Raw genomic sequence first — 27,967 nt, 5'->3', positions numbered from 1 at the left:
CTATTTATCCTCCCATCCCTATGCCAGCCCTTCAGCTGTGCCAATACAGCAGCCTGTTAGGCTGTGCAGTAAACTGAATTGCAGAATTTACCTCGGTTAAAAATCATCTGGCAAAGTAAGTAGATATTTAACCCAGATTAATTATCCCATCTAATTGACCAACTGGCTGCATAACAGTTGTGCCAGCAGGAAGAAACACGAGAGGAGCAGTGGGTGGGAAGGAGGTCTGGCCACTCACGTCAGTGCTGTTGACAATAACAAGGTTCAGTCCATACCCCTGCATTAGAGTTTGACCTGCATTAGAGTAACAAGCTGATAAAATTCCAGATCTCCAAATATACCTAGGAATCTATGGGAAATTGGACCCCTGAGTTTTCAGGTTCCTCCTCCACAACCAGCACACTTTATCTGACAAACCTGTCCGAAGCTCAGAGGTTGGGAACAGGCAGCTGGATTCCTGATCTCCGAGCTGATACTCAGTCCACAAGCTCAACAGTTCTCCCAAGGCCATTCAGATATTAGTTAGTTGGAAGCTGGTTGGTGGGTCCTCCACTCAGTGGCCAACCTTCCTTAGTATAGCCCTTTTCAAAGACTTTTCTAGAGGATGACCACTACCTCTACTAAGTTATGACTACTTTTTAAATGTAAGGGAAGCTGGAAGAGTTGGGATGTGACAGTGGCAGGTCACATAGAGGGATAATGACCTCACCCTGGACAGGTGAGCTGATGGAAGGCCAGGCTCTGGAACCAATGCCAACTATTTCCAGCACAGAAACAAGAGAGAAGGATATTTCCTCTAGCCACAGTTCTCAAGAGGAAAGCGAGGAGGATCGCGCAGCCCAAAAATACTCCAGAACAAGGCAGCATCTTGCAGACCTTCACCAAGAGTAGTCATTGCACTATGGACATTTCTTCATGGAAAGGGTTGTGGAGCACTGGAACAGGCTGCCCAGGGCAGCGGTGGAGTCACCATCCCTGGAGGGGTTTAAAAGATGCACAAATAAGGTTCTGAGGGAGATGGTTTAGTACTAGATTTAGGTTATGGTTGGACTCTGATCTTAAGAGTCTCTTCCAACCAAAACGATTCTGTGACTTGTCCTGGCTGGACAAGGACAGCTGGTTCTTTCTGCTTTCCCCCACCCCAGTGGAACAGGGCACCAGGCAGGCTACCAGCCACACGGCAAGCCCTGCTGCTCCTGCTCGAAGCTACCTGGTGGTCTGCAGAACATAAAAAAGGTTTTGGAACAGCTGCACTAGATGATGGTAGAGAAGGAATATTGACTGGGACTGCTGTGGCCATTTCTTAAGTCTTTAAAAAAGAAACATCACGGCAGCTATTTAGTATGGTTTTTGAAAATTCAAATATTGACAGAAGGAAGTTTTCCAAGGGATGCCAAGCGGCTTTTGCAGCAGCCCCAGTAGTAGAAACAGACTGCGGTGTCAGATGTGGGCTGCAGCACCGAGCAAACCCACTAGCTCCACGCAGGCGGGAGAACTCGGGGCTGAGCTGAACTCCCTGCTGCAAGATGTTTGACTGCGCACTGGAGCAGGGGGGTGGCGAGGCTGGAGGATGGAAGGGAGAGGCTTAAATGCCCCGAGGAACTACAACCGCACTTGCCAAATTCTGCATTTTACTGGGAAAGGGAGAGAGTGACTTCACTCTTTACCTCCCCTTCCCCACTTCCCCTGCCCCAAACAGACAGATGTGGCTTTGCAAGAAATTAATTACAGATGGAGGCTAAAAAAAGTTAAAAAAACCCCCCAAAAAACAACACCTCAACCACAAGGCTTTTTCCTCTGCAGACCTGAGGATGGATGGGGCGAGCTGGGAAAACTGGCAGATGGAAAACCCATTACAGATGTGAGGTTTGGAGAATATGGCCGAGGGACAATTTGAGAGTTGTAAATTTTAAGTTTGGGGGTATAAATGCGTTGCTTAGCAACAAAAAAAACAAATAGGAAACAAGAAGCCTCACGAGAGAGACGCTTAAATATTTTAGAATCCCTATTTGAGGTGAAGACTACATTACCAGAGACATGGGGAGCAGCTACTCTCAACAGCTAGAGTCAAGATAGAAAGAAAGGATTTTAAGCTCATTTCAACAGAGAAATGCATTAAACTTATTTTGGGCAAGAAAAACAGTTATTTGTTTGTTCCCATGCATGTTTTGCATGGTGCATACCTGACAAGATCAGAATACACAGTGCATCTTTAAGCACTTTGTTACCCAGGAAAGATTTCTCATAATACGTTCCAATATATGCAGGGAAGTTGCTTTACTGGGGTGTACGATCATTGCTACCATATGTCTGACCCTCGCTACATGCTCCAATGCCTTTTTATGCTGCTGCGTAAATCTCCTAAAATTCCTGACATCTCAAAGGATGGCAGGGGCCTCCATCCCAAGGGAGAGCAGGAGAAGGGTGAAAAAGAACAGATCACCTGGAAACAAATGTCGAATGTTTTACACTATTTCTTCACCATGGAAAGACAAGGATAAAGGGGGGTAGGGGAAGACATTACCAGCTTTAGAAGGTCAAATGTTACTGCTTTTGCCTTTTTTTGATCCGCTGAAACACAAGAAACAGAGTAAAACACAAAGCTTCCAAACGAGCCTGTGACCAAAGCCTCACCTTCTGCAGCAAAACACCAAAGGAATTCATTACAGATTAAAAAAGAAATTCACAAGAAACCAAAACTGCCTTTAAAAATTCTTTTTCTTCTAAAAGCCTGTAAAAGTAGTTCTTCAAATACACACATACGCATACATATATACATGCACATATTTCTACATCAAAAAGGTAAGCATCAAGTAGTTAATTGCCTTCTTATGGGGTATTAGCCCATGATGTTACCCCTGGGCTATGCAGAACTGGTGTTCTGATCCTCTCCCGCACTGCTGAACATGACATCATGCTCCTTCTTTCACGAGGGAGGTCCACGTTAGTGGAGTTCAGAAATAGCCCAGACATTCCTGTTTGGTTTTGCTGCTTGAGCTAAAAGGGATGCTCCAGGCCCCAGGCTGCTTTGGTTTGTTTGATTGCTTTTTTATGTTTGAAAAAAAAAACACAAAAAACCAAACCCAAGTACACAAGCACAACCAAATAACTCTTGGAAAAAACTCCCGCTTGCAAGAGTTAAAATCAGTCGGAAAGTTTCTTGTCAGCTTGGAACTTCAGGCCAATAAAACCAGCTGCTCATGTATATACTTTACCTTTAAAATTAAAGAAAAAAAATAGAAGCATAAAGGACACACCTTGTTTAATCTAACGGCCAGAAACACAGAGTGCAAACAGTACTCAGAGAAAATGCGTTCTGACATAAGACAATATAGTTCGTCACTCACACAGTTCTCCTAATTTGAAAGACAAGAAGAGTTTCATAATTCTCTACAAAGGGAAGACAAAAAATCCAGTACCAAAGAGAACTGAAATTTTTGCCTAGAAATGCAATGAACTGCATTCATCAGTAAACTAATGACACCAGTTCAGAGTTAAATAAATAAATAAAATCCAGGAAAATTGGATAACGATTATTCTTTACTTCAATACATGATAGAAGGAGGTCTGGAAGGGCTGCCCCAGGTCACTGCCTCCTGTCCTCCTGCCTGCCCTGGCATCACATATTTTTAAGGAGTACACTTGCCTGTGTTTGTTGTTCAAAAAAGGTGGAGTAGCAACATACAGATCACCTAAGACTGAAAATGTGACCAGCTAACATGACAAACATCCATAAAATTCAAAGATCTATCAGAATATTCCAGGCTAGGGCTACCTTTAAAGATGAGGAAAGTATTTCCATATAGATCCTCAGCAGTTTTATAAGTAGCACTACATCAGCTGGAACTACCAGAAGCAAATACCATGGATGAGATTCAAAGAACTGACTCCAACTGTGCTTAATCTCCAGGCATTAAGAGATGTTCAAAATGCAACCGAATACGATTTTGCAGGCATGCTACAAAGATGGTGTAAATCAGAACACTGTGTCTGCTGCTACAGATCTGTACACCTGAAAGCCAAGACTAAGCTGGTCCTGGAAGCCAGGCTTTTGGGAAATGGCTTGATCTTTGGCCAAAAGAGTCATGTAAGCAAAGCTCATAGAGGAAAGATTTCAGATAGACAGCTTTAGCTTGGCTTGGGACAGGAGCAGAGACCATAAGCAGGCTGATGGTAGAAATGTAGTGTGTTGAAGGCACACGTGCCATGTGTTCCCCCTTCTAAAGTCCTTCCTATCTAAACCCATATCAGCAGGACTATCAAGACTTCTTTCCTCCACTGTCCTTGCAAGAAGTTTTTTGGTTTGCAGACCAAAGTCAGGAAGGGGCATCTTTCCAGTCTCTGAATCAAAGAGCAGGTTATTAAATCATCCACATCTCTCATTTACCACAGCAAATTTGAGCAGAAGAAAATGCCTTCTGCAAAAAGTCACTTGGTAGATCAGCCGCAGCAGATGACCATAATAAACAAGGCCTTACAGTCAGTTAAAAATACTCGACAAGATGGTAAATACATGCCAGAAACTGATGGTCTCATCTAAGCATGGACTCCCTGCTGCTGCTAATGCTAATAACGGCACTAACCCAGGGGTAACATTACCTGGAAAGTTTTACAGAGTTCTCTCAGATAGCCAGGGGTCTTCATTTCCAGGATTAAAAAGGCAAGAAAGCCAGGGAGCTTATGAATAAAAAAAATATAATTTCCTCTATTTTCCTCTCTCCAAAATTCACATGGATCTTCATTGCACAACGTGAGAAAGCAAAATAAAACACAAGCTCATTATTCTGCCTTTGCCAGCTGCTTTTCCTTGTGATGAAGCTTCTTTTTCCATAAGGTTCCCATCACAGCCATACCACGGGCCTAGCCTGCAGCAGCACTGCTGCCCAGCCTGGCTCGCGGTTTTTTGGAAGAGAAGGGCATAGAGAAATGAGCCGAGGCTCGTTTTGTTGGATTCTTTCCTGGATAAAGGTAGGAACTCCTACCAAACCCCACGTGCTTGCGGCCAACAGCATTTCCCCAGCCAACGATGTGACACAAGGTCACTTGATGCAGGGAGATTAACAAAAGGAAAAAAGAAACCACCTCAGAGTTTACTCATACTTCAGAGTGAAAACAGGCTGCTAAAAGCTGCACTCAAAGAGCATTATTGTGTAGAAACTGAAATCTCATCAGATATTCCACTGGAAAACAGAAAGAGCAGCTTCTCCAAGCGCGAGACAGCGAGCGAGCGGCCAAGGGGCTGGATGGGTTGTCCAGCTGAACAAGCCTCACTTTTTTGGATGCTGCTGAAACCCCGGCTTTGATACACACTTCACGCTGAGGAGACAGATGTGGGGCAGGAGAGATGATGGGGAAAGGGAGCACACACAGAGATAGGGAGGGAAAGGGGCTGCTCTGTTCCCAAAACCCCTGCTGCCCCATCCCTCGTGAAAAGGCTCCTTCAGCCAGACCTATCTGTCAGTCTTCCATTTGCCTTTCAAGATTATGATGCTCTTTGATTTTATTCATTCCTGCTGCGAGGTTTTGCTTAAATATAAACAGCAGAGCATTTCAGCAGGAATTAAAAAAATACAAATAAAAGAAATAAGAAATTCCCCAAACCTCCAGGCACATTTTAACTCCCATTAAAAAAGACACAACAGTAACAGCTTCATACATACCACAGCTGCAGTGATTTAGAGCAAAAGGAACACTGAATGCGCTAGTGTTTTGTTTTAAAATACGTCCTATACGCTTCGCATTCGGATGAGAGCCCTCCACAACACTGAAATCTCCCCTTCTTCTTCCTGATGGAGAGTGAGAAATTCAGCAATTCCCACTTTTCCCACCTTCATCTCTGCTCCTCCACGTGCTGGGCAGGCTGGACTCTGGGGGGCCAGTGACTTTTGTGAGGTCCCCAGGACTCCTGGAAACACAGGCAGCTTTACGTTAGGATTTACAACCAGTAGGTAAAGAACAACTCAAGAGGTGTTTTATTACTTGTGATGAGGGACTATCAAAGAAGCCACAGGGTACTTTGCCAAGCTTTTGGTGGTGTTTCTTTAGTTCTTATTGGCAGCGGTCTTGGTTATTGCTCTATTTTTCTTTCCCCTCCCACTCACTTATCTTTCATCTCACAGCCTCCAACATTGACTTAATTTCAACGCACTGTATGTTGGAAATTAATCCACTGAAAGGCTGAAGAAATTTCAGCTGCTAGAAGTAAAATCAAAAAGGCAGCAGCTCAAGCTCTTGACACACGCAGGCCAAGATAAGGCTCCAGCACTTTATCACAACCCTGGTTGTGCAAACAGAAAATGAAATCAGGGCTCCCAGTAATGCTGAGCCAAGGATGCTCAGCTCAGTAGCACCTCTTTTCGACCTCACCCTGCCAGCACAAGGGCTACAGTGAGATGGAAACAGGAACCAGAGACAGGACCCTTGGGTTTAACAACCCACAATCAAGAAACTCCCCCTGTAAAAGATGAGAATGACCACAAACCTATGAGCTATATTCCTTTTTAATCTTAACCCAGGTGCTCTTCTATCTCCTCTGTTCAGGAAAGGCAAGTGCGCTGCCTTTGCCTGAAGTCAGCTCTTCAAGTTTCTCGATCAACCAGCAAAGGCCAAAGGCTCTTTGGCACAGATTTTGACATTTTTTTATTTTCTGGTTTGAAACAAGGCCAAAGGATGAACAGTTTTTTCTTCAGCAAGCACAGGGCTCCAACTGTGGTTAAGACTCACGTCTTAGTTTCTTGACTCTTGTGACATGAAGAAAGGAATCAGATAACCAGCCAAACAACATGGGGAAACTGCACGTATTTACCATATTCTTACGCTTTTAGCATTTCTCAACTACTGTCCTCTCCAAAATTAAAACCTCAGACTTGCACTGTGAGTGCCACATGTACAATCGCTATGAAGCACAAAGCAATTTCCCAGTTTAAGACATGCAGGTGAATATCTACTGACACTCATTTGCACTGTGTGCAAATAAAGGGGCTCAAACCAGGGCAGTTATGTTTTATAGCATCACAAATGTCAATAGAGATGGACTAGCTGCGTAACTTAAAAATGCAGAGAGAGCGAGATGGTGTACACTGTTAACCTACGCTGGAGGACTTAGAAACAAATCAACATCCATTAATACTTTCTGGCTTGTACGTACAGATGTTTTACTTTTTGTAACACTATTTCAAGTTAGATCCAGATGTTGTATATCAAGCTGTAATGCTCATTAAATTAAAAAAAAAAAAAAAAAAAGGTATTTATTCCATCCTCTCAGCATTCCAAGCAGTTCGGCAGGGCAGAGCAGCACCCTGAGCAGAGCGCAGATGGCACGCGTGACCCTGGCAGCCCCGCATGGCTCCTCGAGCCAAGACAGAGACTCCCAGACCAGTGTCTCTCTGAAACAGGAGGCACTGGTGTGTGTGAAATGCACCCACTTCCTAAGCTGGCAATAACCACAAGTTTTGAACCACGTATATGGTTCTTTTTAGAAACAGGGGTTGGTGTTTGTGTTTTTGTTTTTTTTCCTCTCCATTGAGAGCTACGAGGCATTCTAGATACCAAAAACTGAATTTAAAAGTACTAACAATTTTTCCTTTCCTTTTTTTTTTTTTTTGGTAAATTCTATCTTCACCAAGACTCCCTTCATGTTTATGAAATTTGCTATTCACCTTTTCCATAGATTACACGCTTTGTAGTGACCGTTCAACTCTATATAGACTGTTAGGCAAATGACCAGTTAAGCCCAAGCAAACATCCACCTGTTTTTTTCCAATCCCACCAGTACTTTTGTATTTACTTCTATTTATTTTCTGTTTTGCAACGCCTTTACAACCCCATTAACTGGTTACTACAATTCTTTCTATTATCAAATTGTATAAAAAGAAACACATATGCTTTTATGTAATAAAACAGGAAAAAACCCCAAAGACAGAAAACTAGAGTTCAGTGTAAATCATGATGGGACACCAATAATAAATGAACCTTATTCATGCCAGATAAAGCAACAAACCCTCATTTAACACACCAAATAATTTATCCTTAGCCAAAAAGACACTCAGTCTGACATTCAAACAGCCGTCTTTGTACGTACAGAGAAGCTGCCAAGTCTCCATACTTGAATGATCTCATAGACTCTGGAAAAAAAAGAAAACCAAAACATTTTACCATACTAGCTGAATACACAGGGGCACCAAAGAATCAACTTTCAAGCATTTTAGTGGCTTGGGTCCTAGTACTGATCTGTAGACAAGCTTTGGGAAAAATTATGACCACAAAGTTACAGAAAAATAAAAGACTTAAGTAAAACTTTAAGTTTTCTCACCTACAATAGTGCTATCAATGAAAAATAACCACCTCAAAACATCCCCGTTCTCTCCTGTACTCATACCAAGTACTTGTTTCACAAACTAGAGAAAGGTATGTAGCAAATTATAACCACTGTTGGAGAAGTCAAAGCGTAAAGGCAGTAACATTTTCCTCTGAATCATCAGCAAAAAGTGATCAGTTTTCATTTCTGATGCCTTTCCCCTTTGTTGTCAGTAAGGCATTGCCTGCTCAGAAGGGAAAGGAGAGCAGGGGACAACGTGGATACAAGTGAACAAGAGGACATTGATCTGTGTGCAACCCAGTTGGCTTGGGCTTAGTTCTGCGCACAGATAGTTACTGAGCACGGCTTGGTTCCCAGCTGTGTACACTGGACATGATTCTCTACGTGGGTAAATTTCCGTAGTTCAATTAGCCTGTGAACGATGACAATTTTACCAGCTGGAGATCGGCTACATTTGGGGCTTCCAAAAACACCGCGGTGCCTTTCATCGTGTGACTGCACATGTGAAACCAGCTCTGAAAGAGCACATGAGGTACGTCTGATCCTGCTCAGATGAGACAAAGTCAAGCAGAAATCTCAAGTTTGGAATTCCTCCTTTCCCAGTTGCTAGGTCAGGATGGGCTAAATTTCCAAATGTGCCACATACTCAAACACCCCGTTGACAAGAGAGACTCAAACAGTCCATTATACAACTGAAAATTATGTTGCTTGAAGTGTTAAGCCAGGCACCAAATATGCATAACTCATCTTAAAAAACAAAAGAGGCAAAAGTATGGTGCATAAACTGCACAACATGGAAAAGTGACAGGGAGAGATAATATGAAATTTCCTGAATCTTAGTTATCTACAGTTTAACTTAGCATTTTGCCATACAGTTTCACTGCTGCTTTTCTTAAGCAAGGAAAACTCCATCAGATGCAAGAGTCAGTTCAAACTCTGCCTCAGCATCCCTCACTCCACCTCAGCTTCTGTGCCGCTCCCAGGCAGCAAAGCCTCCAGCGCTGCACAAGATTCATCTGCACGACTGAAACAGCACTGACGCTGCCCCGTTTTGTGCGTTTGAATGTGCGGTGTATAATCTCAGCTCTGTTTGTCTCTGTGCCGGGACGAACCAGTGTAGCCGGGTACGCGTGGACTGAGCCGTTCCAGGCTATCGTGCCCTGCTGCACACCTGCAGGTGGTTCACACTCAGCGTACGGCTCTGGAATCTCTCTCTCTCTAGTCCTCTCCGCATAAATCAAGCAGCAGGAAGGCTGAGAAACATGACGAATACGTTGGCTAGAATATCTCCTGCTGTAAAGACACAGGGAGGAAGGGGGGTACTAAACTAACCTTGCCTTGGATGGAAAAGCAGCTGGAATTTAATGTTCTTGGAAGCCAGCCCTGGCTGTTCAGACATGGATCTGCCAGGGAAGTCCCCAGCGGAGGCATTGCTCATTCTCCAAAACTAAAATGTCAAGAGAAAGCACTGGAAACCATTAAGCACTCCGTTCAACATTTCTTGATCAATCTCAGGCGGGAGGTGGGGCGGGGGAAAGCCTCTTGACCACAAACAAAACAGAAACAAATTCTCAGCGTTAATACGAAACAGAGGGGGATCATCAGGAATCTGAAGCGGAATTTTGATTAATTGTGTCAATCTGAAATGATACAACATCAAACCAGCCTTGAAAACCAAAATGACAAGAAGGAAGAGAGCGGAGGGCAGAAAAATAAGACAAGATAGATAAAAAACTGTGATTGGCTTGGGTTTTCAGGGACTTCTCCATCAGAACCCACCTTGAGCCACAGCACCTGCATGTGGCAAGTTGTGCTTGGTCACCATGACCTCAAAGTGGAAAAGAAATGGTGATCAAATGGCAGGCAGCAAAGAAAGTCTTCCCTTGGAGAAGAGCAGATCCCACAAAGACCACATCTCGCCGGCACACACCCCAGTTGGAAGCACGTCACTACTTTTCCTAGAGTTCAAATTAAGGAAAAAAGGAGATCATTTTGCCATTTGCTACAAAAGTGCAGCTCTAGAAAAAGTGTGTGTGACAGTTTTAATCCTCCATCAATTCAGGCACACATACCAAGTGGATATTATGGAAACATTTTCTGGAGTTTGTACTTCCCAGCCCTTCCATGGTGAGGAAAGATTTTCTGACAAATGTGCCTCTCCCTCGAACACCTCTCTGGTGAGGTACTAAATCACGGACAGAAAGGCATAATCAGTACTGAATTTTGATGCCGTGCTATGGAAATACACACCATGGGAACCACCATCTTTCAGTAGAAACCTATATGACTCATGACCATTGAAATAACTAAAAACCCATTAGCCCCTTTTGCAAAAACAGAGGCAAACTTGGGAAGTGGCAGGTTAAACTGGATAGGTTTTTCTGTTTGGTGGTAGAGAGATTTGTAAGTCATAACAACATAAGGTTCTGTATTTTATGTATTGGGTAAACCAGTTGCTTGGTGTTGGCTAAACTGGTTGCTTACTGTTGACTGATCCAACAGGCGCCAGAAACTATTTCCTCTTTTTCTGTATGATCTGTGAAGCATTTGGCAATCCCTTTCAGATGAAAGCTGTATCAAGGAAAAAGAAATAAATATCAGTATTGAACTCACTTGAAGCATTACATTTTCAGGAATCAAATGAGAAAGTTCTCCACATTAGGTAAACTTGATTTTTTTTTTTTCAATTCAGTTACAATTAGTCACATTTTTTACAATGCTGGAGAACACAGGTAATAATATTTTCCAGAATGGTCCCTATTGAGGACCGCTGCACGTTGATGAAGCATTTATCCCCAAAGAACAGAAAAATTGACTTTCTCCTACTCCCAGCTGCTACAGGGTAGATGGAAGGGGCAGGTTTTGAAGCAGGCTGGAAGAAGAACACCACTGCCCAATGCTCTGCTGAGAAGCTCATGAAGACGGCACAAAGTGTACGTGAATCCAGCAGCTGCTTCTACTGAGCATCAGATGGGGACCGAAAGGATGTCCCAAAGCCGTCCCGAGGGCAGCCTGGCACAGCCCTGCGCCTGCTCTGAGGGCTGGGGAAGGGAACAAGAAGGCTGAGGTACGAGAGAGGATTTCCCAAATTTGTTTATGCACACGTATTAATGGACACATTCCAGCAGAAAAGATAGATATTGCTTTAAAAATCAGGAAAATGAGAAACAGCCTTCGTGCATTGGGATGAGACACCTCTTCCCAGCACAGGCTTCCAAGCAGAAACAAACCACATTTATTCCAATATCTAACAGCATACAGTGGATTTAAATTGACAGAATTAAAAAACCCAAAAGTTTTATCCTCCCACAAGCTGCCTGGTATAGCAATATCCATCTACAGCAGCAGCAGATCACCAAAACAAACATATTCACAGGGATTTCCTGTCAAAAGCCACTCTAATACAAACATATTTTTACTAGGAGAAAATAAGGCTCACTAGTGACATCAGCAGAACACTATTTCCATTTAAAACAAAGAGCGTGGCAGCTTCAGTTTTAATGGAAATGGAAGTGTGCTGGCACTGTCAACTAACTGGAAAGCCACGGGAGGGCTTTGTTGAATTTTTAATTTTTTAAAAAAATGATACTTCAGAACAGGATATACTGTCAATACTTTTACAGATCCAATCCCACTTTCCATGCGTGCTAATGGAACTCTTACAGTGCTCAATTCACATGACTCAAATTCATTTTACCACAAGAAATGTGTTCCGACTTCAAATCTTCAGCCTGATCCTTTAAGGAAAATTAAAAGAACATTTTTCCATAGCTTGTAATTACTTACATATGGAATGTTTGTTCCTTGTTCTGATTATTCTTCTAGTACTAACAAAAGAACCAGAGTCCATCTCTGGAGAAGTTGCATCAGTTAAATTAGAATTTTCAGAGTATCTGAGACCCCTACAATTTAAATTAAGACAAACAGACACTCATATGTATCTGAAACCTCAAATTCTTTAATCTTCAGACATCACAACTTGAAAATTTTAATCTTACTAACTTGAATTACCATAGAAAGCATAACCTAAGGAAATTCTGGGCTACCCCATGAGCTTCCAGAAAGTGGCAGTTTTCAGTAAGAGCTGCAACATTCTGCCCAGGCAAACTTGTCCCCGCTGTACAATTGGAGTCAAACTACTTACAAACTAGAACTAACACAGTATTTTTAAAAGTACCTTTAGAAGATAGTATTTCTTCTAATATTTGAGTCTTACGACTGTCCATAAGAGGCTATAGTGCAGAAGAAACTTCCTACATCGCCAAGTGCCGTCCCATGGTATTGCAGACATCTAAGTAGTACTGTAATTTCTTTCATGATCTGATTAAGCTTCCCCTGTCTCCCCATCAGGGGCTTGCTCCCCACTGTTCCTTTGAGAATCTGTAACAGAAACTTTCCCTCCTTGATGGTGTGAAACTTCCATTTATAGCCAGTTTATGCACATTTGTTCACATGACAATCTTGTCTCACTTTAGATGTTTCTTTTCCACTTCTTGTGTTCCAGGATATGGGTAAAGAGTCTCTTCGAGTTTCATAGTGTGAGAATAATGCACTTTTGAAATACTGAAGTGAATTATGCAGTAGATTTCAATCAGTAACTTAACCTTAAAATACAGAGTGTTGAGTACCCAATAGCTCTTGAAAACGAACCATGAGAAATTAAAATTAATCTAGTTACCAACATTCAAAACAGCACCAACTTAATCCAATCTGTTATTTCTTTGTCAGCATCATATTTATACTTAAACCTAACTCCCTATCACATTTTCATTGCATATCCTTGACACTGAAGGAACAAGTAGCAGATTTATATCATCGGAGCATTCAATGTCCTTATGTAACTAGAAATGACAGGCAGAACAATATATTAGAAAACTAATGCTTAACTGAAGGACTCGAAGAGCTCAAGGTGAACGAGTCTGATTCATCACAGAAATGTCCTTGGGAAACTCTTCAAACATGCACAGCAGGAAGAAAAACCCACTGTATTTGGCTGTTTACATGCAGCTTTGAAAAAGCACTTCGAGGATCGAAAGACAATACAAAGAACAAAATTGTAGAAAATAAATGCATGAGCCTTGCAGGATTTGTTAACTCCTTTTACTCTTGAAAAGGACCATAATATGGGGATGAATTGAAGGGGTTTGTTTATGTACCTTCCTTTTTAAAGTTGGACCTAATAAATAATTTTTTTCCTTACCTTTTTAACTTGAATAAACTATTTTACTCATATATTCCCTGGCCACTTTTACGCAAACAAAATGGCAAGAGGACCAGGGACTTACGCCTTCTGAGACTGGCAGAAGATTCATCAGGAGCAGTAGGCTCTCTCACAGTCACCCAAACACATTATTAATCTTAGGTAAACCACTTCTTGGGAGCGTGGCCTGACATGTTATTGGTAAGTGTTCAGCTCACTAAGCTTTGTCTAGGGACTATTTCCTTGTAGTGTTTTTGATATTATAAGCTTGAGTGCAAGAGATTGTTCTGTCTACACGGAGTCCCACTGAAATCCCCGGGGTTCCACTTCCACATACACCCATCTACAGCCCTGCCACTACCAGGATCTAAATGATTCAGCTTGCCCAACGTTTTTCTTGGTCTGACTGTCTGAGAGACATGGCCAGGCCACTGATGGACTTAACCTCCACACATCATCAGTGTCAAAAACTACTATTTAAATCAGGATAACAGATGTAACTTTTGCCAGAAACACTGGAGCAGATGTGCTCTGACAAATTCTTGCCTGATTATTCTGTGCACTTATGACCAATTGGAAAATGTACTGGATATAATCTCAGCAGAGCTGGCTTAATCTCCAGCCTGGCACTATGACTGTTGCACACTGAATACAACACTCCCTTCTCTGCCGTGCCTCAGCTTCTCCATCTGTAGCACAAGGACAGTATGATACCAGTGTCTCCTCTGCAAGGCACTGTGAGACCAGATGGTGAATCCCATGGTAAGAGCAGATGTATTAACTGTTTGCTGAGTTTAAGAACTGGGCAGTAAGGATCACCACGCTCTTGAGGAACAGCTTGCCCTGAAATCTTACAACCCTCAAGTTACTCCCACTGACAGCTCTCATTCAGCCTAAGGTGACTGGAAGAGCAGCAGCACAAGGAATATGATTTAAGATGTTGACTAGTAAATATTTATTAGATACTATAGTAGTGTGATATGTCTCTGTATAATGGCTAGCAGATATTCTCAGATAAACAAATGGCTAATATTTCTCCTGAAATTGTTTCCCTTATTGCAACGCCTCACAAATTAAAGGCAAAGTTGTGCGCAACAACCTTATGTGTAGACACTTAGTATTTTGACTCCTAAAATTAAATGATAACGTACAGATGTCTCTGACAAGATGTAAATAAAGATCTAACACAAAGGTTGGGACATATTTCACACTGGCTCCAAGTTGGTGCATTCATGCCACATTGATTCTGCTCTTTATCATTTTACATGAGCACCTTCAATGCCTTTCTGAAAAACATTCCTTTTACAACAGGGGCTGAAAGCACCACATCCCCCATCTCCCTCTGTCCGCTCCCTAGATAAACTTTGGGATTCATAAAAAAGTAAGCTTCTTACAGAGGGATTTATGTACAAGCTTGTTTCCAGCTGAGAGTGGCAAAGCTCTGCTCCAGCTCTGGTGGTGGTACAGCACTGCAGGGAAGAGACATCAGGAACGGGTTCTCATTTCTTTATAGCTGTGGTATTCGGAGACTACTACAAACAAGGCTCTAGGTTAAATTAAAACTGAGGAAGTCTGTTTTCTATCTGGCACTTTTTTAGTGAGTGTCAGAGAGGTCCAGTACAAAAAGAATGCCAAATGTGCTGTTGAATAAGTCTCTCCAAGCTGTTATGCCAGATAAGTTTCAGGGCATGCTACATGATGGCTATGAAGTACCATGATTTAGATGACCCCTCACAAATGTGCAAAGACTGGATCCTTTCTAGAAAGGCCAAGATGATTCTTGAGCCACTCAACTGTTGTCCAGTCTTTAAGAGGCTCATCCTGCTATGGAAGGTAGAGCTGTTGAGAGCTCCCACGTAATCCCTTGTGCTGGCAAACAATGGCTTTTGAGTCAAAACAAGATTAGAAATGTCACTGGTACGTGTTATTTCTTAAATTATTATTTAATCTTACCTACGAAGTCTCTACAGCTCTCAGCTGTGCTGACTGTGGGCCTGTTCAGTAATCCAGACTACTGAAACAGTCAACATTGAGCAGTAAACTTCTGGAGGAGGGTTACTTTAAACATACTTTTCAAGATAGATCTCAAATATTTTTATTATCAGAAGTCTTTAAATTTTCATTAACACACATCTCGACGGATTACATCAAGAAAACTAAGAGATTAAGCAGAAACATTTTGGTCATTGTAGCCATCATCAGATTGGATGAAACTAAAAAACTATAAAGCTTTATATACATAAGCCATCATGAAGTTCCAGAAGTTACTTACCTTGCTACAAGTTGACTCCTCTGCATGCTGTAGGTTTACTCTTTCCTCTGAAGCTGCTGACACAGCTATCGGAGACCAGGTGTTAGCACAGAAGCAGCACTGGTGTAACATCATAGATGAATACTGATGGGGAACTGATTACTGAGGTGAGAGCAGTATAGGTTTAGTAACCGCCTACTCACAGTACTTTGAATATGTAGTGCAAGTCAGAAGTTCATAAAATGTTTGCTAATACCAAATATCCCCAAATCAAGAAATATAATAGATCATAATTATCCCATTTAGACTGTCTTGTTTTGAATAAATCTTAATACCTGTTTATACTCATTAAAGAGCATCCTGCTGTTTCAGCATTGGAATTTGCATACACTGCTTTTCCCGGTTCTGTGATATACCACTACTGAGCTGTTCACAACACCGTAGATTTTTCTCTAAGCTGCTGCTTTGGGATTGCTCCTATATAAGGCAATGGCTCCCTCTTCTCGTGCCTGCTCACTGTACTTCCATACATCTTTGCCTAGAGAATGAGCTGCTTTCTGTATTCCACACAGTCATTCTAAAACATTAAAGAAACTCTGCCCAGTCAGGTAGGTGAGCAACACAAGCCACAGTTTACCCCTGGCTGTAATGTACATCTTCAATAAGCAATGAATTACCTAAATGTTTAGCTACATTATTTGACCTCAAAATCAGGTCAGGTCCTTATTCCTTTTCAAGAACGGAAGTGAAATATTTTCCTACCTGGAAAAAAAAAAAGATAGATACATTAGCACTTTGCTGCTGGCTATATTATTGTACAAGGTCTCTCTTTAGCTTAAAAAACTGGCTCGTACTCATTTTATATTGCTCACTTAAATAGCAAGATAAAGGCATTCAGTAAAGGCCTGTTTTGCACAGCAGCAATCAGCAGTCACTTGTACCAGCCCAGGAAGACAAGCAGAACGTTTTACTTTGCATCTGCATTTTGTCCTTAAGTACCAAATAGCACTAAAAATTGTGACCTGAAAGAGGCAAATACCAGTGCAAAGATAAATATTACCTAGTAAAAATGTACGTTTCAGTAATAATGCTCAATTTAAGTGAAAAACTAATAAAAATATTACTTACAAGTTAGAAGCACAGATTCAGTCTTCTGTATTCAATTTATTTGCTGTTATAAAACCATATCTCCCCACTGCTCAAAGCATATGGTTCATGCCAAAACCATATCATCTACTTACATCTGGATATCATCCACTTACATTTTTGGTACCTAACATTCTCACTTACAAAAACTAAGCTTAACACAAAAGAGAGAACAGATCATCTCTTTTCAGTTGGTTTATTTAATGCATCTGTGGTTTGGTTTCTTCCACAGACACTAAGCCCTCTCGCTCTCCCCACACTGTGGTTCCTCCACATGCAAAGATAAAATAACAGATATAAAGTTACAAAAGAACGAAAACCATTGCAGTTGGGAAGCAAGGAAGAGATGAGGTGCCTTCCCCAACCTGTGTCCTCACTCTGCAGACTGGAGGCCTCTCCTACAAGTGGCGGCCCAAGAGATAAGGACATCAGGGAAGAAGAAAAGGACTTCTTGATGTGTTCTTTGATTTGGGGAGGAAAAAGAAATTAATAATATATGTACATCTATATCTATCTACCTATATGCTTCCAAGAACTCTGATTCCAGCTACTTCTGTCAGGCACTGCAGAAAGATGCTATAGCCTTTAAGCATTTAAAGGCAAGACAGTATATGAAGGACACAAGTCACAGATAAACGATGGAGCTGACAGAGAAAAGAGCACGACTTGGGGTCACTAGCATTGTTGTAGAGACACGTAGCTGAAACAGGAGAAGTTTTTTTCTGAGGCATCCAAACCAAGAATCACTTGACTCTGCCTGTGCCTCTCGATTCGCAGTCTCGGGCTCCTGCCTGAGAGCAGAGTCAGCACTCCAGTTAATCATGCAGCTCATCAGAACATCTGTTTGTTCGAAACCGATGAGGAACAAAAGCTTTGAAAAGAAACAAGAAAAGGAAAATAGAAATCACCAGCTAATTAACTGTGTTTCTTTTTACGCTACTGAGCGCAAAGCATTTCCTCAAACCCCGTAATCTGGAAATCAGAAAAAGGCTGTTGGTGGGTGGGTGTTTACAAAAAGTCTACTTTATTCCTCCTTTCTTTGTAAATACATTTGAAATGAATTATTCCATTAAGGAGAAAAAAAAAAAGAGGCCAAAAAGAGGCCAAGGAGCCCAAGGCTGACAATCTGACAAGCATTTCACAACCTGACCCCGCAGCCTTTCCCACCGAGGGCTGTACAAACCTGCTCAGTAAGGCTTAACAGAATTAAAAAGGCACAGAAAGTAAAGAAGCAACACCAAACAAAAAGCTAATGCAAGTTAAGGCTTTGCATGTTATTCATTCTTTCTTAATTTATCTTCCATGTAGCTGTTCCTTAAGTTAAGAGCCAATCTGCCCAATGACTGCTTTCAGTGAGTACAAATTTATCACATCTGTAAGTATAGAGACAACAGAAAAAAACATGATAAACTACCATGGAGAGAAAAACACACCATTTAACAGAATGACCTTTAAAACCAAACATAAGTATCTTCAATGAACTGTATTCTCCTGCTAGTTTGAGTTCTTTCGTACCAACAGACAATGGTATATTTACACACTACGTTTCAGAGGTTCATTGAAAAAAAAGCTACTGAAATTCCAGCTGATCTCCACATCATTCCAAAAGGCAGTCAAATTCCATCTTGCAAAACCTGGCTGCAAAACCAATGCAGTTTTTTAATGAGAAATTAAAACTTCAGACACAGGCCATCTTTTAAATCATTTATTTCAGTAGGAAAGATTTTTGAAACCTGTACTTAAATTCATTTAAACTAGCTTATGCAAACACACATTTTTCACACGCACACAGAGAATGAAGTATTAAAAAAGCTGAAGAAAAAGGCCAGAGGACAGCCAAACTGCACATCACTCAGCGAGATCATAGTGCAATCCCTCTACCCCAGAATGCCTCACGCCAGCAGGGAATATTAAAAATGGCTTGTGTTTACTGCATGACAACCTTGATCCCCCTTCCAGTGATGGTTGGTCCTTGCAGGATTATGATAAAACATACATATGATTTCCTGGTGGTTTTCACACGTCAGTACAGCAGTATATGAATGGATATGCTCCTGTACACAAGGAGCTAGAAGCGCCTGTAAACAAGGCATCCTAGAACTCTTTATTTCAACACGTAGTTAATTTATACACTGCTTTTCAGCTTTATCTGTGAACAGCTTTGGAATTGTAAGAAATACCTTCAGGAAACACATATGAAGGCCAGAACGTACCCAAATAAGGAGAAATAATAGGCTAATCAAACACACAACAGAAACAGAATATTTACAACACTTCAGTCATTCAAGAGCAAGACTGGACTAACAGCCATAACCACGCCATGATCTGCAGGACCTTGCACTGCATTACATTCCATAGACCTTTTGTCTTTGCAACGTAACCTTCAAGAACACTTGTCAGCTCTGTTCTGCAACAGGCACGGCTAAACTAAGCAATCTGACTTTTCTCCTTTGTCCTAACCCTTCTATCATTTTTGAAGATTCTCAGAAAGCATAAGATGAATTTTCAAATTATCCTTGCCTTTCCAGCATCTGAATTCCTACACCACTATAGTAAAACTGCTATGTTTTCATAAAGATGTCTTCCAGGAAAACAAATATTTAATTGCTTAAGAACAACACTCTTTGTTTCATTTCCCCCTTCCAAAGGTTATAAAGTCTTGCTACTAAAACAATCTCTAGCAATTGTTCCAGTGAAGGACAGTACACTCTACATAGTGTTGGCACTAGAAAGAAAACGTACAAAACTGAGCTTATGGGATATTAAGAAAGAATAAGATTTATCCACTAATCCTTCTCTTTCCCCAAACATTTTTTCCTTGTAGTATTTCTTTTACATTAACAAAAAGCTTGATAGAAATAAAACCTCTCGTAAGAATGTTATTAGATGTTTAAATCAACATGAGAGAGAGAAAAACAAGCTTTTTCCTAGTAACGTGAGCTCTTAAGTTCATGTGGTCTAGACCACGACTTGGACTACCCTTTTCAATTTCCTCCCCAACTAAATCTATTTAGAGACATACTAAAATAACAATAAATTAATTTTGAGGAAGTCTGAACTACTGATAAAAGCTGAACAAGCCCAAGCTACCAAATACCTCTGCATTTTGCCTAAAAAAAGGCTCTTCAAATACAGAAAAAAATACTAAAGCAACTCAAGCCACAGCTATTTTACATTGACCAAAACAGCTAACTTCCGCAGAAACATAATGACTGTAAGGAATGTCACCCCCTTGGTGCATCAAGGCGACATTATGCAATCTGCCATCAAGCACTGAAATCAAGGAGTTGGTCTTCCAGTTAATAAGGCACTGACAAAAGTCCTCCTGAAACCCAAGCACTCACCCTCTTGATGCATTAAAAATTAGAACAGTGGTTTTAAAAAAAGGATAAGCCCTACAAACAAACTCCATGTCCGCTCATATAGATTCTTTTAATGACGTTCCCAAGCCAAATCACCTAATGCAAAACCTACTTTTAGGAAAAAAAAAATCAAGGCAATACTTAAATAATAACAAAACTTTAAAAACTTTTCCTTGTTGGGATAATGAGCAATTAACTGATGTGAATTAGTACCAGCCCTGGTGCCTTGATGCTCCCAACAGGCAGCATGCTATAGGCGGCCATGGAAAGACTGGAGCTACTAATGCCGGTATCCAAAAAAAAGGGATTTAAAAAAATGAACAAAAATGCCACCGAGAGCCAGAAGCAGCAACATGCCCTGATTTATCTTGATTTGGACAAGATTTGCTACAGTAAACCAAAACCACAACATCAATTTGCCTTTTATCAAAAAAGATCTCACCCCCTCGAGTGCCTTCACAGCACAAAAAACTGCAATTGCTCCTGCTGGAAGGGAAAAGCATTTCCTTTAAGCATTTGTTATGTCTGATACTAATAGAAAAGGACTATTATTGAAAATGTCTAAATGCAAATAGAGGAGGCTGATGTTTCAAGAAAAATCTGATGAGATGAATTTACTTCTAGTGAGGAAAAGATAAGCAATAAAACCCTACTGTGTTTTTTTTATGCTCTTTTTGCTCACAGTACGTTTTCAAATACGCATATTTCTATAAACACTTTTCTTGGTAAAAGCTCAAGTGCTCTGCAGTTGCGTTTTGAGGAGGAAAGTTAATCAGTTGATTCCCCAAAAGAGACATTGATTCCTCAAGCAGGAGGCTAAAACATCTGCGTATCTAGGGAGCTGCTTCATACGCCAGCTGCAGAGTTGACAAATAACGTCTGCCATTACAGCACTTTCCTTTTCGGCTCTTTCTTAAGGAGGGTATGATTTTCACGGTAGTTTAAAAGAGCTAACAGTAACACAATTTTAAAGCTGGGTGTTAAAGCTTATCTGTTAATTATTTAGATGCATTCATTTAGTATTTGTAGTTACAGTGCCTGTAACTTGCACCTAAATACTTAATGAATCATAATAGCCTAAGTAATACTCTTCTGGCATGAAACATCTGCAAAATGAAATATATGTCTGGGATGAGCTACGTTTACTCACATTATCGGGGCTTTTCAAAAATAAATCTCCTTGTTTGCTTTCTAAGAACACTGGAATAGACGTCAGGCTGGAAAAACCCAGCCAGAACTAGTACGGATTAGGTTAGAAAGATAGAAGTTAGCAGTAAGTATTCAACCGCCAGTGCAATTTATGTATTGCTAATGTCTTGCACCAATTTCATAAACCTGTCATGCCCTGTCGGTCAATCTTTCCCAAGACTGTCAGTCAGCAGTCAGCAGGTGAGCAACGTTCACCTGCCAAGTCTCACTACAGAGATCTACTCTGAACACTTTTTGCTCAGATGCCTCCAAATCAGGGCACTGTAAGGGGCATCTTCAATTTCCAAATCAAAACATTATGAAATAAAGTGACAAATATTAGCTGAAGTATTTCAGCAGTTATTAACAAGATAAAGAACTAGAGCAATACGCTAAAATGAAAAACAAAGAGAAAGTGCCAAGCAGTCTGGATGACAGTCTTACCTGAATACCATGAGCTCGTTGTTGTCCTTGTTTCCTCAGCACTGGTTTTAAATATTTTATTTTGTGACCCCTTTTTTAAGAAAAAAGGGCATTACTACATTTCTTTACAGTGCATATGACTTACGTGAGTCTTTCCAAAGTTTAGCTGAGGTAGCTTTCCTCTGGGAACAGAACCGCTACCTCTTTCTGAGCACCATTTATCTCACAGTATGTCACACTGCAGTATTTCTATGTTGTTCTCTGCAGGACTATGCGGCTGAAGAGGAGATAAACAATCGGAAAGTACTGAACTACTCATTGTAACAAGCGCCAATAATGTTTTCCGTGTTGTCATTCATTACTCTAGTTATTCTGGCTATAGATTTTAAGAAAGTCGTCCCACAATAATTCAATCTCTCCCACAAAAACTAGCATATCTGAGAGTAGAAAACCAAGGAAGAGTAGGAGGCCTAAGAACAATGCAAGTTGGTAACAGAAACAATTCACTAAATGATGATTTGTGAACTGTTTTCCCCACCATCTCCCTACCATAAAAACCTAACTGAAAACATCTGGAAAAATACAAAAAAACCCAATAATAAATGACACCTTCTGACCTGCTCTGTCTTTAGGAAAGCTGCACGATGTCAGGCTGTGGCTCCCAGTTGCATGTTTACTTTCACTAACAGAACAACACATAAAGTTATGCTGCAATAAACCTATAATAGCTTATTTAAAAATTCAAAATCCACAGGCTACTATCCACAATGTTTAAAAAAAGTACACACATGGTTAAAAAAAACAACACAACACTTCAGTTGTTGAGAAGAAAGACACATTAAGTCATTTTAAACATGAAAACAAACAAACAAACAAAAACGCAACAGAACTAAAGTTGTGCAAAGTCTCCTACAGTAACACTGCTGGCTATAGGGGGGGATGTTGTCTTAAACCCAACATGGGCAAAAACTGGAGAGATGGGTGAACTGCAGAGGGGTTCAGCACAAGGAACCCCTTCCCAAAATACAGGAGTTCAGGGTCAGAACACACGACTCATTCCTCATCAAAACAACAACACAAAAATGGCAAAGAGACACAAATTCCCACAGACCTTGTGGTGTAACTGACAGAAGCATCCTGCCCCTGTTTTCTTTCTACCAAGAGCCAATTCACAGGAACAATTCTTGGAAATACAAGCTAGCCTGTTACCCTTTACATCACCAAGTGATTGGCATTTTTGTGTTTTGTTTGAGATTGTTACTGCAAGATTGGATTATCCTTCTCTTTTGCACCCCAGAAATCAGAAATTAATCATTTCCATTAAGAGATTAATTTGACTCTGGAAAAAAACCCAAGAAGTTAATTTGTAGGCTTCTACTTGGATGCAATGAACAAACTGTACATTTTCAAAATAATCGCTACTAGTAGAAACCTTTATTAGATAGAAAACTCCGCCACACACTGGTAGGTAGCTTGTTTCTTTTTAAAAAGCAGTATTCATGGTGGAGTCTGCAAGCGTATTTACGGCCACTAAACCACAATGTCAATGGAACAGTTCTTACTTTTGCACAGACTTCAAAGTTCTGATATTGGAGTCCTATTTTGGACAATGTTTCCTTGCTTCACAAAGATCGTATTTTTGAAGATTAAATAAAAACTAATAATCCGGGAAAACTTTATCTAGGTGACATCAAGGAAACCCAAATAAAGCAAGAATCAAAGTCTTAAGCAAAACACACATATAAAGCATGGCTCTCTTTTTACAACCATGTTTTACTCTGTGAGTAATTTCAGTGACCAAGAACTATTCTTGTCAAGGATGGAATTTTCATAGTCCCACACCTTTCTACTCCTTAGGTTATTCTACCTTCTAATAAATTGATTGTTTGCCTGAAGATCAAAAGAGCTTCTGTATGTAAGGTCTGCTTTAGGCCACGTTACCAATACCACACAATGTCAATTATTTTGACCAAGACAGCTATTAAAATCAGTTATTGCCTAATGAGAGCATGAAAGCGTGAAATTGTGCCTCTATCTTTTTTCAATGTAGAACTTCTAAGTGATATTAAGAAACACCATTCACTGACAGTGGTCCCTAACTGATAATTAACAGATACCCAGAGAAGTAAAATGTCTCAGTGAACTATACCCGGGTGTGTTTTGTTTGGTTTGGGTGGGCTTTTTTTGTTCTTTTTGTCATTCAACCTTTGTATGTAGGAGACAGACAACTGTAGAAACAAATGGGAAGAAAACACTCAGTTCTGACCCAACAGTGCTTTCAGTTTTGTCTCTTTCACACACACACACCCCCCAACCACCCAAAACACGTGAACTACATTTTTAACCAGAAATTAGGTAACAACTTACCAAAAAACATTTTTGTGTGTAAGTGCTCAGCCTTTGTGCCACTTGTAGGGAACACGGCTCCCATACAGTACTCAGGTTTGCAAGCTTACTGTTATTTTAAACTTGCAGTTGTTAAGTTTCTTATACTTGTAGGTCTCAGAGAAATAACATTGTCCCAGGCTAAGTGTGCCTGGGACAAGCTCCCATCGAGAACTCCTGGTATAGTCTAAACAACATCTCTAGAACACATAGTACCTCTTACCTGGTTCATACATAGCTTTTGATGCAACTCTTAAATACCAGTTTACTTGTTTCCTTAAGAATGCCTAAAAAGGTGAGTTATTTTCAAAATGAGTATAAAGTTAAAAGAAACTCAAATTAGCTACAATCTATTTAACTCAAGCACAGCACCGCCAGAAGTTTCACACACACTATTTGGTGTTTCATGTTGTTTTTCCTTTCACTCTTTAAGGCAGTGGTTTCCACAGGTCAGTTCAGAGAACATAACGAAGCATGGTCCATGGCAATTCATGTTGCAACTCCATTTTTAATTTGGGGGACTCTACTCCCCAACTATTAGTGGTTTTGTTCAGGGCTCCAGAGTCCAGAGATCAAGCTGACAGGCTCTGTTCTGGCACAGAAAACAGCTGGCACATTTTTCATCAGGACCTCGTTCTCAATTATGAGATGGTTCAAACTGTTCTTGTTTTTTGTTCTGAATTAGCCTGTTATTCAAAGGTCATCAAGTTGGCAGGAACCTGAAAAGAAAAATATAAATGATAAGAGATTTTACTTTGGGTAGTAGCTACTTACATTCCACTGTTTCACAGACTAGCCACAAGTTTAAACACACGTCACCGATGCTCATTCTATCTCCAAAAAAGGGAGCAGGAATGCAACTATGATTCAGCAATACAAGTATACTTAGAGCTGTAGAAAACCTAGGTATAACCAAAACAATAAACTGCTGCATGGTTTATAGTTTTATTATATGGCCTTAGATCTTACTAATTTTCATGACATTTAAGATTGAAGTTGTCAGCAAAACAACCTAAACATGATAAATCTCAGCATCGAACTACATAGGCAGAATCTTCTCACTTGAGTCCAGGCTAGAGAATTCTTGGCACACAGTTCAGAGATTGATGTAGACCCTCTAGTACTTTCAAGACTAATTTAAAACAACGAGGCATAAACACTTGTCTGTGCTTTTCCCATAGGAAACCTGAATGCTGCTGCAGACATCATTCCCCTTCATGAAGATTAAAGCTGGTTTGCGTTACATTAGTTCATATACCCCTTTTCTCCCCAACAGGAATTTGACCAACAGCAACATCTCTTGTTTACTCAGGTTATTAAAGAGCCACCACATTCCTGATGACTGTCAATAAATACCCAGCTTGGTCAGATATGAAGCAAACATTTCTTACTTTGCATTTACCATTTGCTTGTAGAAGCAAGAATGACCAACTTGGCTAAAGTTCCACCATTAAAACTAGAAATAACATCTATTAAAACAGTTTCTAATATTTTTCAACCGGGTGGGTGTCTATACTATATCAAAAGCACATTCAAACTCTGAGTATTTCTTAGAGAGTCATACTGTTAACAAGCGATCAACATTTTCCATTTTAAACAGTACCATAAGGCATCGCTCCAGGGACAGCACTGCTCAGGAGTCAGATCATGGTCAAGAGACAAATTTTATACTAAACCAACCTTTGTAACCTAATGTTTCTGTGAAGCAGTGCTTCTTCTATGGGAGCAAATGCTGCAAGAACCCATAGACTAAGTACAACTACATAAAACGTCAGAAAACAGAAAATATGCTACAAATTATGGTAGCAAGGGTTTTGGCCACTTAATGGTAGTTTTTTCTTCATTAATACTCCCCTCCTTTTTTTTTTTTTTTAAATCTCCTCTACTTATCTCAACTTTGCTGTCATATTTTCCACAGGAAGCCCTGCCAAGATCCTTAAACCTGCTGATTTGCACAAGCTAGGGCCTGAATGCTTTAAACAAGTTTGCATTAAACAGTATTGTCAAGCACTATTGAATAAAAGCTCTCCTCAGAGGGCAATTTTCAGGCTTGCCTGGAAGTCATCCCCTTCTTGCAAACTCTTGGCCACTATTTGCTACTATTCCCACCTTCTACAGCCAGGAACACAATTTCCTCTCTTTTGCGCTGTCTCAAATACTTTCAAGCTTCTGCAACCCTCTTTACTCCTTAGATTTCTGTCAGAAGCAGAACTGAACGAAAAAGCACAGAAGGACCTGGAAAGGTCCTTTTGTTTCCCCTTGAAATTCAGTAGTACTTTTGCCCTGGGAACTCCGTAAACAAATGTGCAAAGGCAAAGAGAGATTTCAGGAAGACAGAGTAGTAACTTAAAAGTTATTTTGCTCATAAAAAAGGTCAGTAAGAATTTATATGGGAACAGAGTTTAATAGGAGTTGGAGTAGCCTCATCTTCCTTTATGATTCATGAAAAATCCTACTTTTGCTTTCAAAGTCTGCCAATACTAACCTGTATTTTATTCATTTTAGAAAGACATACAAACAACAGAAAACATGCATGCCCAAGACCTGACTAAACGGCACTACAGGAGAGTTATCTGGAATCGATATTGAATGCTATGGTTTAAAGTTTTTTATATAACAGTAAAACAGCCTTTTAAAAATAAGCAATGTCAAAAATACTGCCACTCAGACATATTTTAGAGCACCCCTTCCATTTCCCCAATTGCTTTCAATGAGCCTCAAAATAGCCTCAAATCTTTCTTCATTACCACAGAAACTCTGAGGACTTCTCTGCCAAGGGGCAAACAATAAGCTCGTGAAATCACTGTACAGGCTGCTCAGAGCAGTTTACTCTTCATGTGAAGTGAACAAAGTGACACCTCGGTCATCGTGAAGATCTGTCAGTTCACATTCCTTTTCCATGCCCTGCTCTTACCTGTTGTCTGTTGCTTTGGCAGGCAGCGCTCAGGTGTTTAAACCAGAGCATCGCATTCATTCTGTTTCCAGCTTGAAATTTATACGAATTGCCTGAGGGAGAAAGGTACAGAAAAAACTGATAAGGAAACACAAGCAATATTATATACTTAAATCCTACCCATATTCAAATAGCTCTAACTAAAACATTATGAAAAGATTTAATAGCAGAAGGTTCCTATAACTTTACACCTTGGCAGATGTGCAACTTATTTCTTTGACCTAGTCCAAGAGAAGTTTCAGCTCAATTGTCTCCTTTCCAACATTTTAGACTTCAACTAACACCAGTGTCAACCAGGAAAGAACAAAATGTTTCTCAGAACCATACAACAAAAATGCTTCTGTTCGTTGCCATTACCGCAATTTGTTTATAATATCATTTCGTAATTTTTTAATGAATTGCAAGATAGCACTGAAATGTACTCCAGAAAGCTACATTTGAAACTATTTGAAAGTTGTTCCTAAACATACCGATAAGTTTCAGACTTGTATTTTCAGTGTCCGGTGTTACACTGTGCTTGCTTGGGTTCAGAAAGGCCAAGGATTACCAAAAACATTTCAGGTTGCGGTTGCCGAGTTTAAGCTGACAAGTACTCCTAATTTACGACTGTATCAGTGGTGCTACAATACATGCTTGGAAATAAAACGCAAGGAGACAAAGTAGACACTTAATTGCTTATGAAGACCTCGGCAAACCAAATGCTGTTAATAATTCTGGGAATCACTGCACTCTGGGTGCTGAG

The 27,967-nt window shown here is 40.4% G+C and overlaps 1 protein-coding gene across 6 annotated transcripts in view; it reads right to left on the bottom strand.

Moving 5' to 3' along the window:
* Positions 1-18,606: 18,606 nt before the first annotated feature.
* Positions 18,607-27,967, bottom strand: part of RALGPS2 (Ral GEF with PH domain and SH3 binding motif 2) — a 117,941-nt gene continuing 108,580 nt past the window's right edge. For all 6 annotated transcript variants that reach the window (XM_071809979.1, XM_071809980.1, XM_071809981.1 and 3 more), the window contains 2 exons: positions 27,187-27,278; positions 18,607-24,991 (listed from right to left, as the gene is read on the bottom strand). In XM_071809979.1, the coding sequence (XP_071666080.1) occupies positions 24,962-24,991; positions 27,187-27,278 (122 nt within the window). In that variant the 3' untranslated portion in view covers positions 18,607-24,961. The remainder of the gene's footprint in view (positions 24,992-27,186; positions 27,279-27,967) is intronic.

This window comes from Patagioenas fasciata, chromosome 6 (genome assembly GCF_037038585.1).
Source record: "Patagioenas fasciata isolate bPatFas1 chromosome 6, bPatFas1.hap1, whole genome shotgun sequence".
NCBI classification, from domain to species: Eukaryota; Metazoa; Chordata; class Aves; order Columbiformes; family Columbidae; genus Patagioenas; species Patagioenas fasciata.
This window is presented reverse-complemented; position numbering and strand designations above follow the sequence as displayed.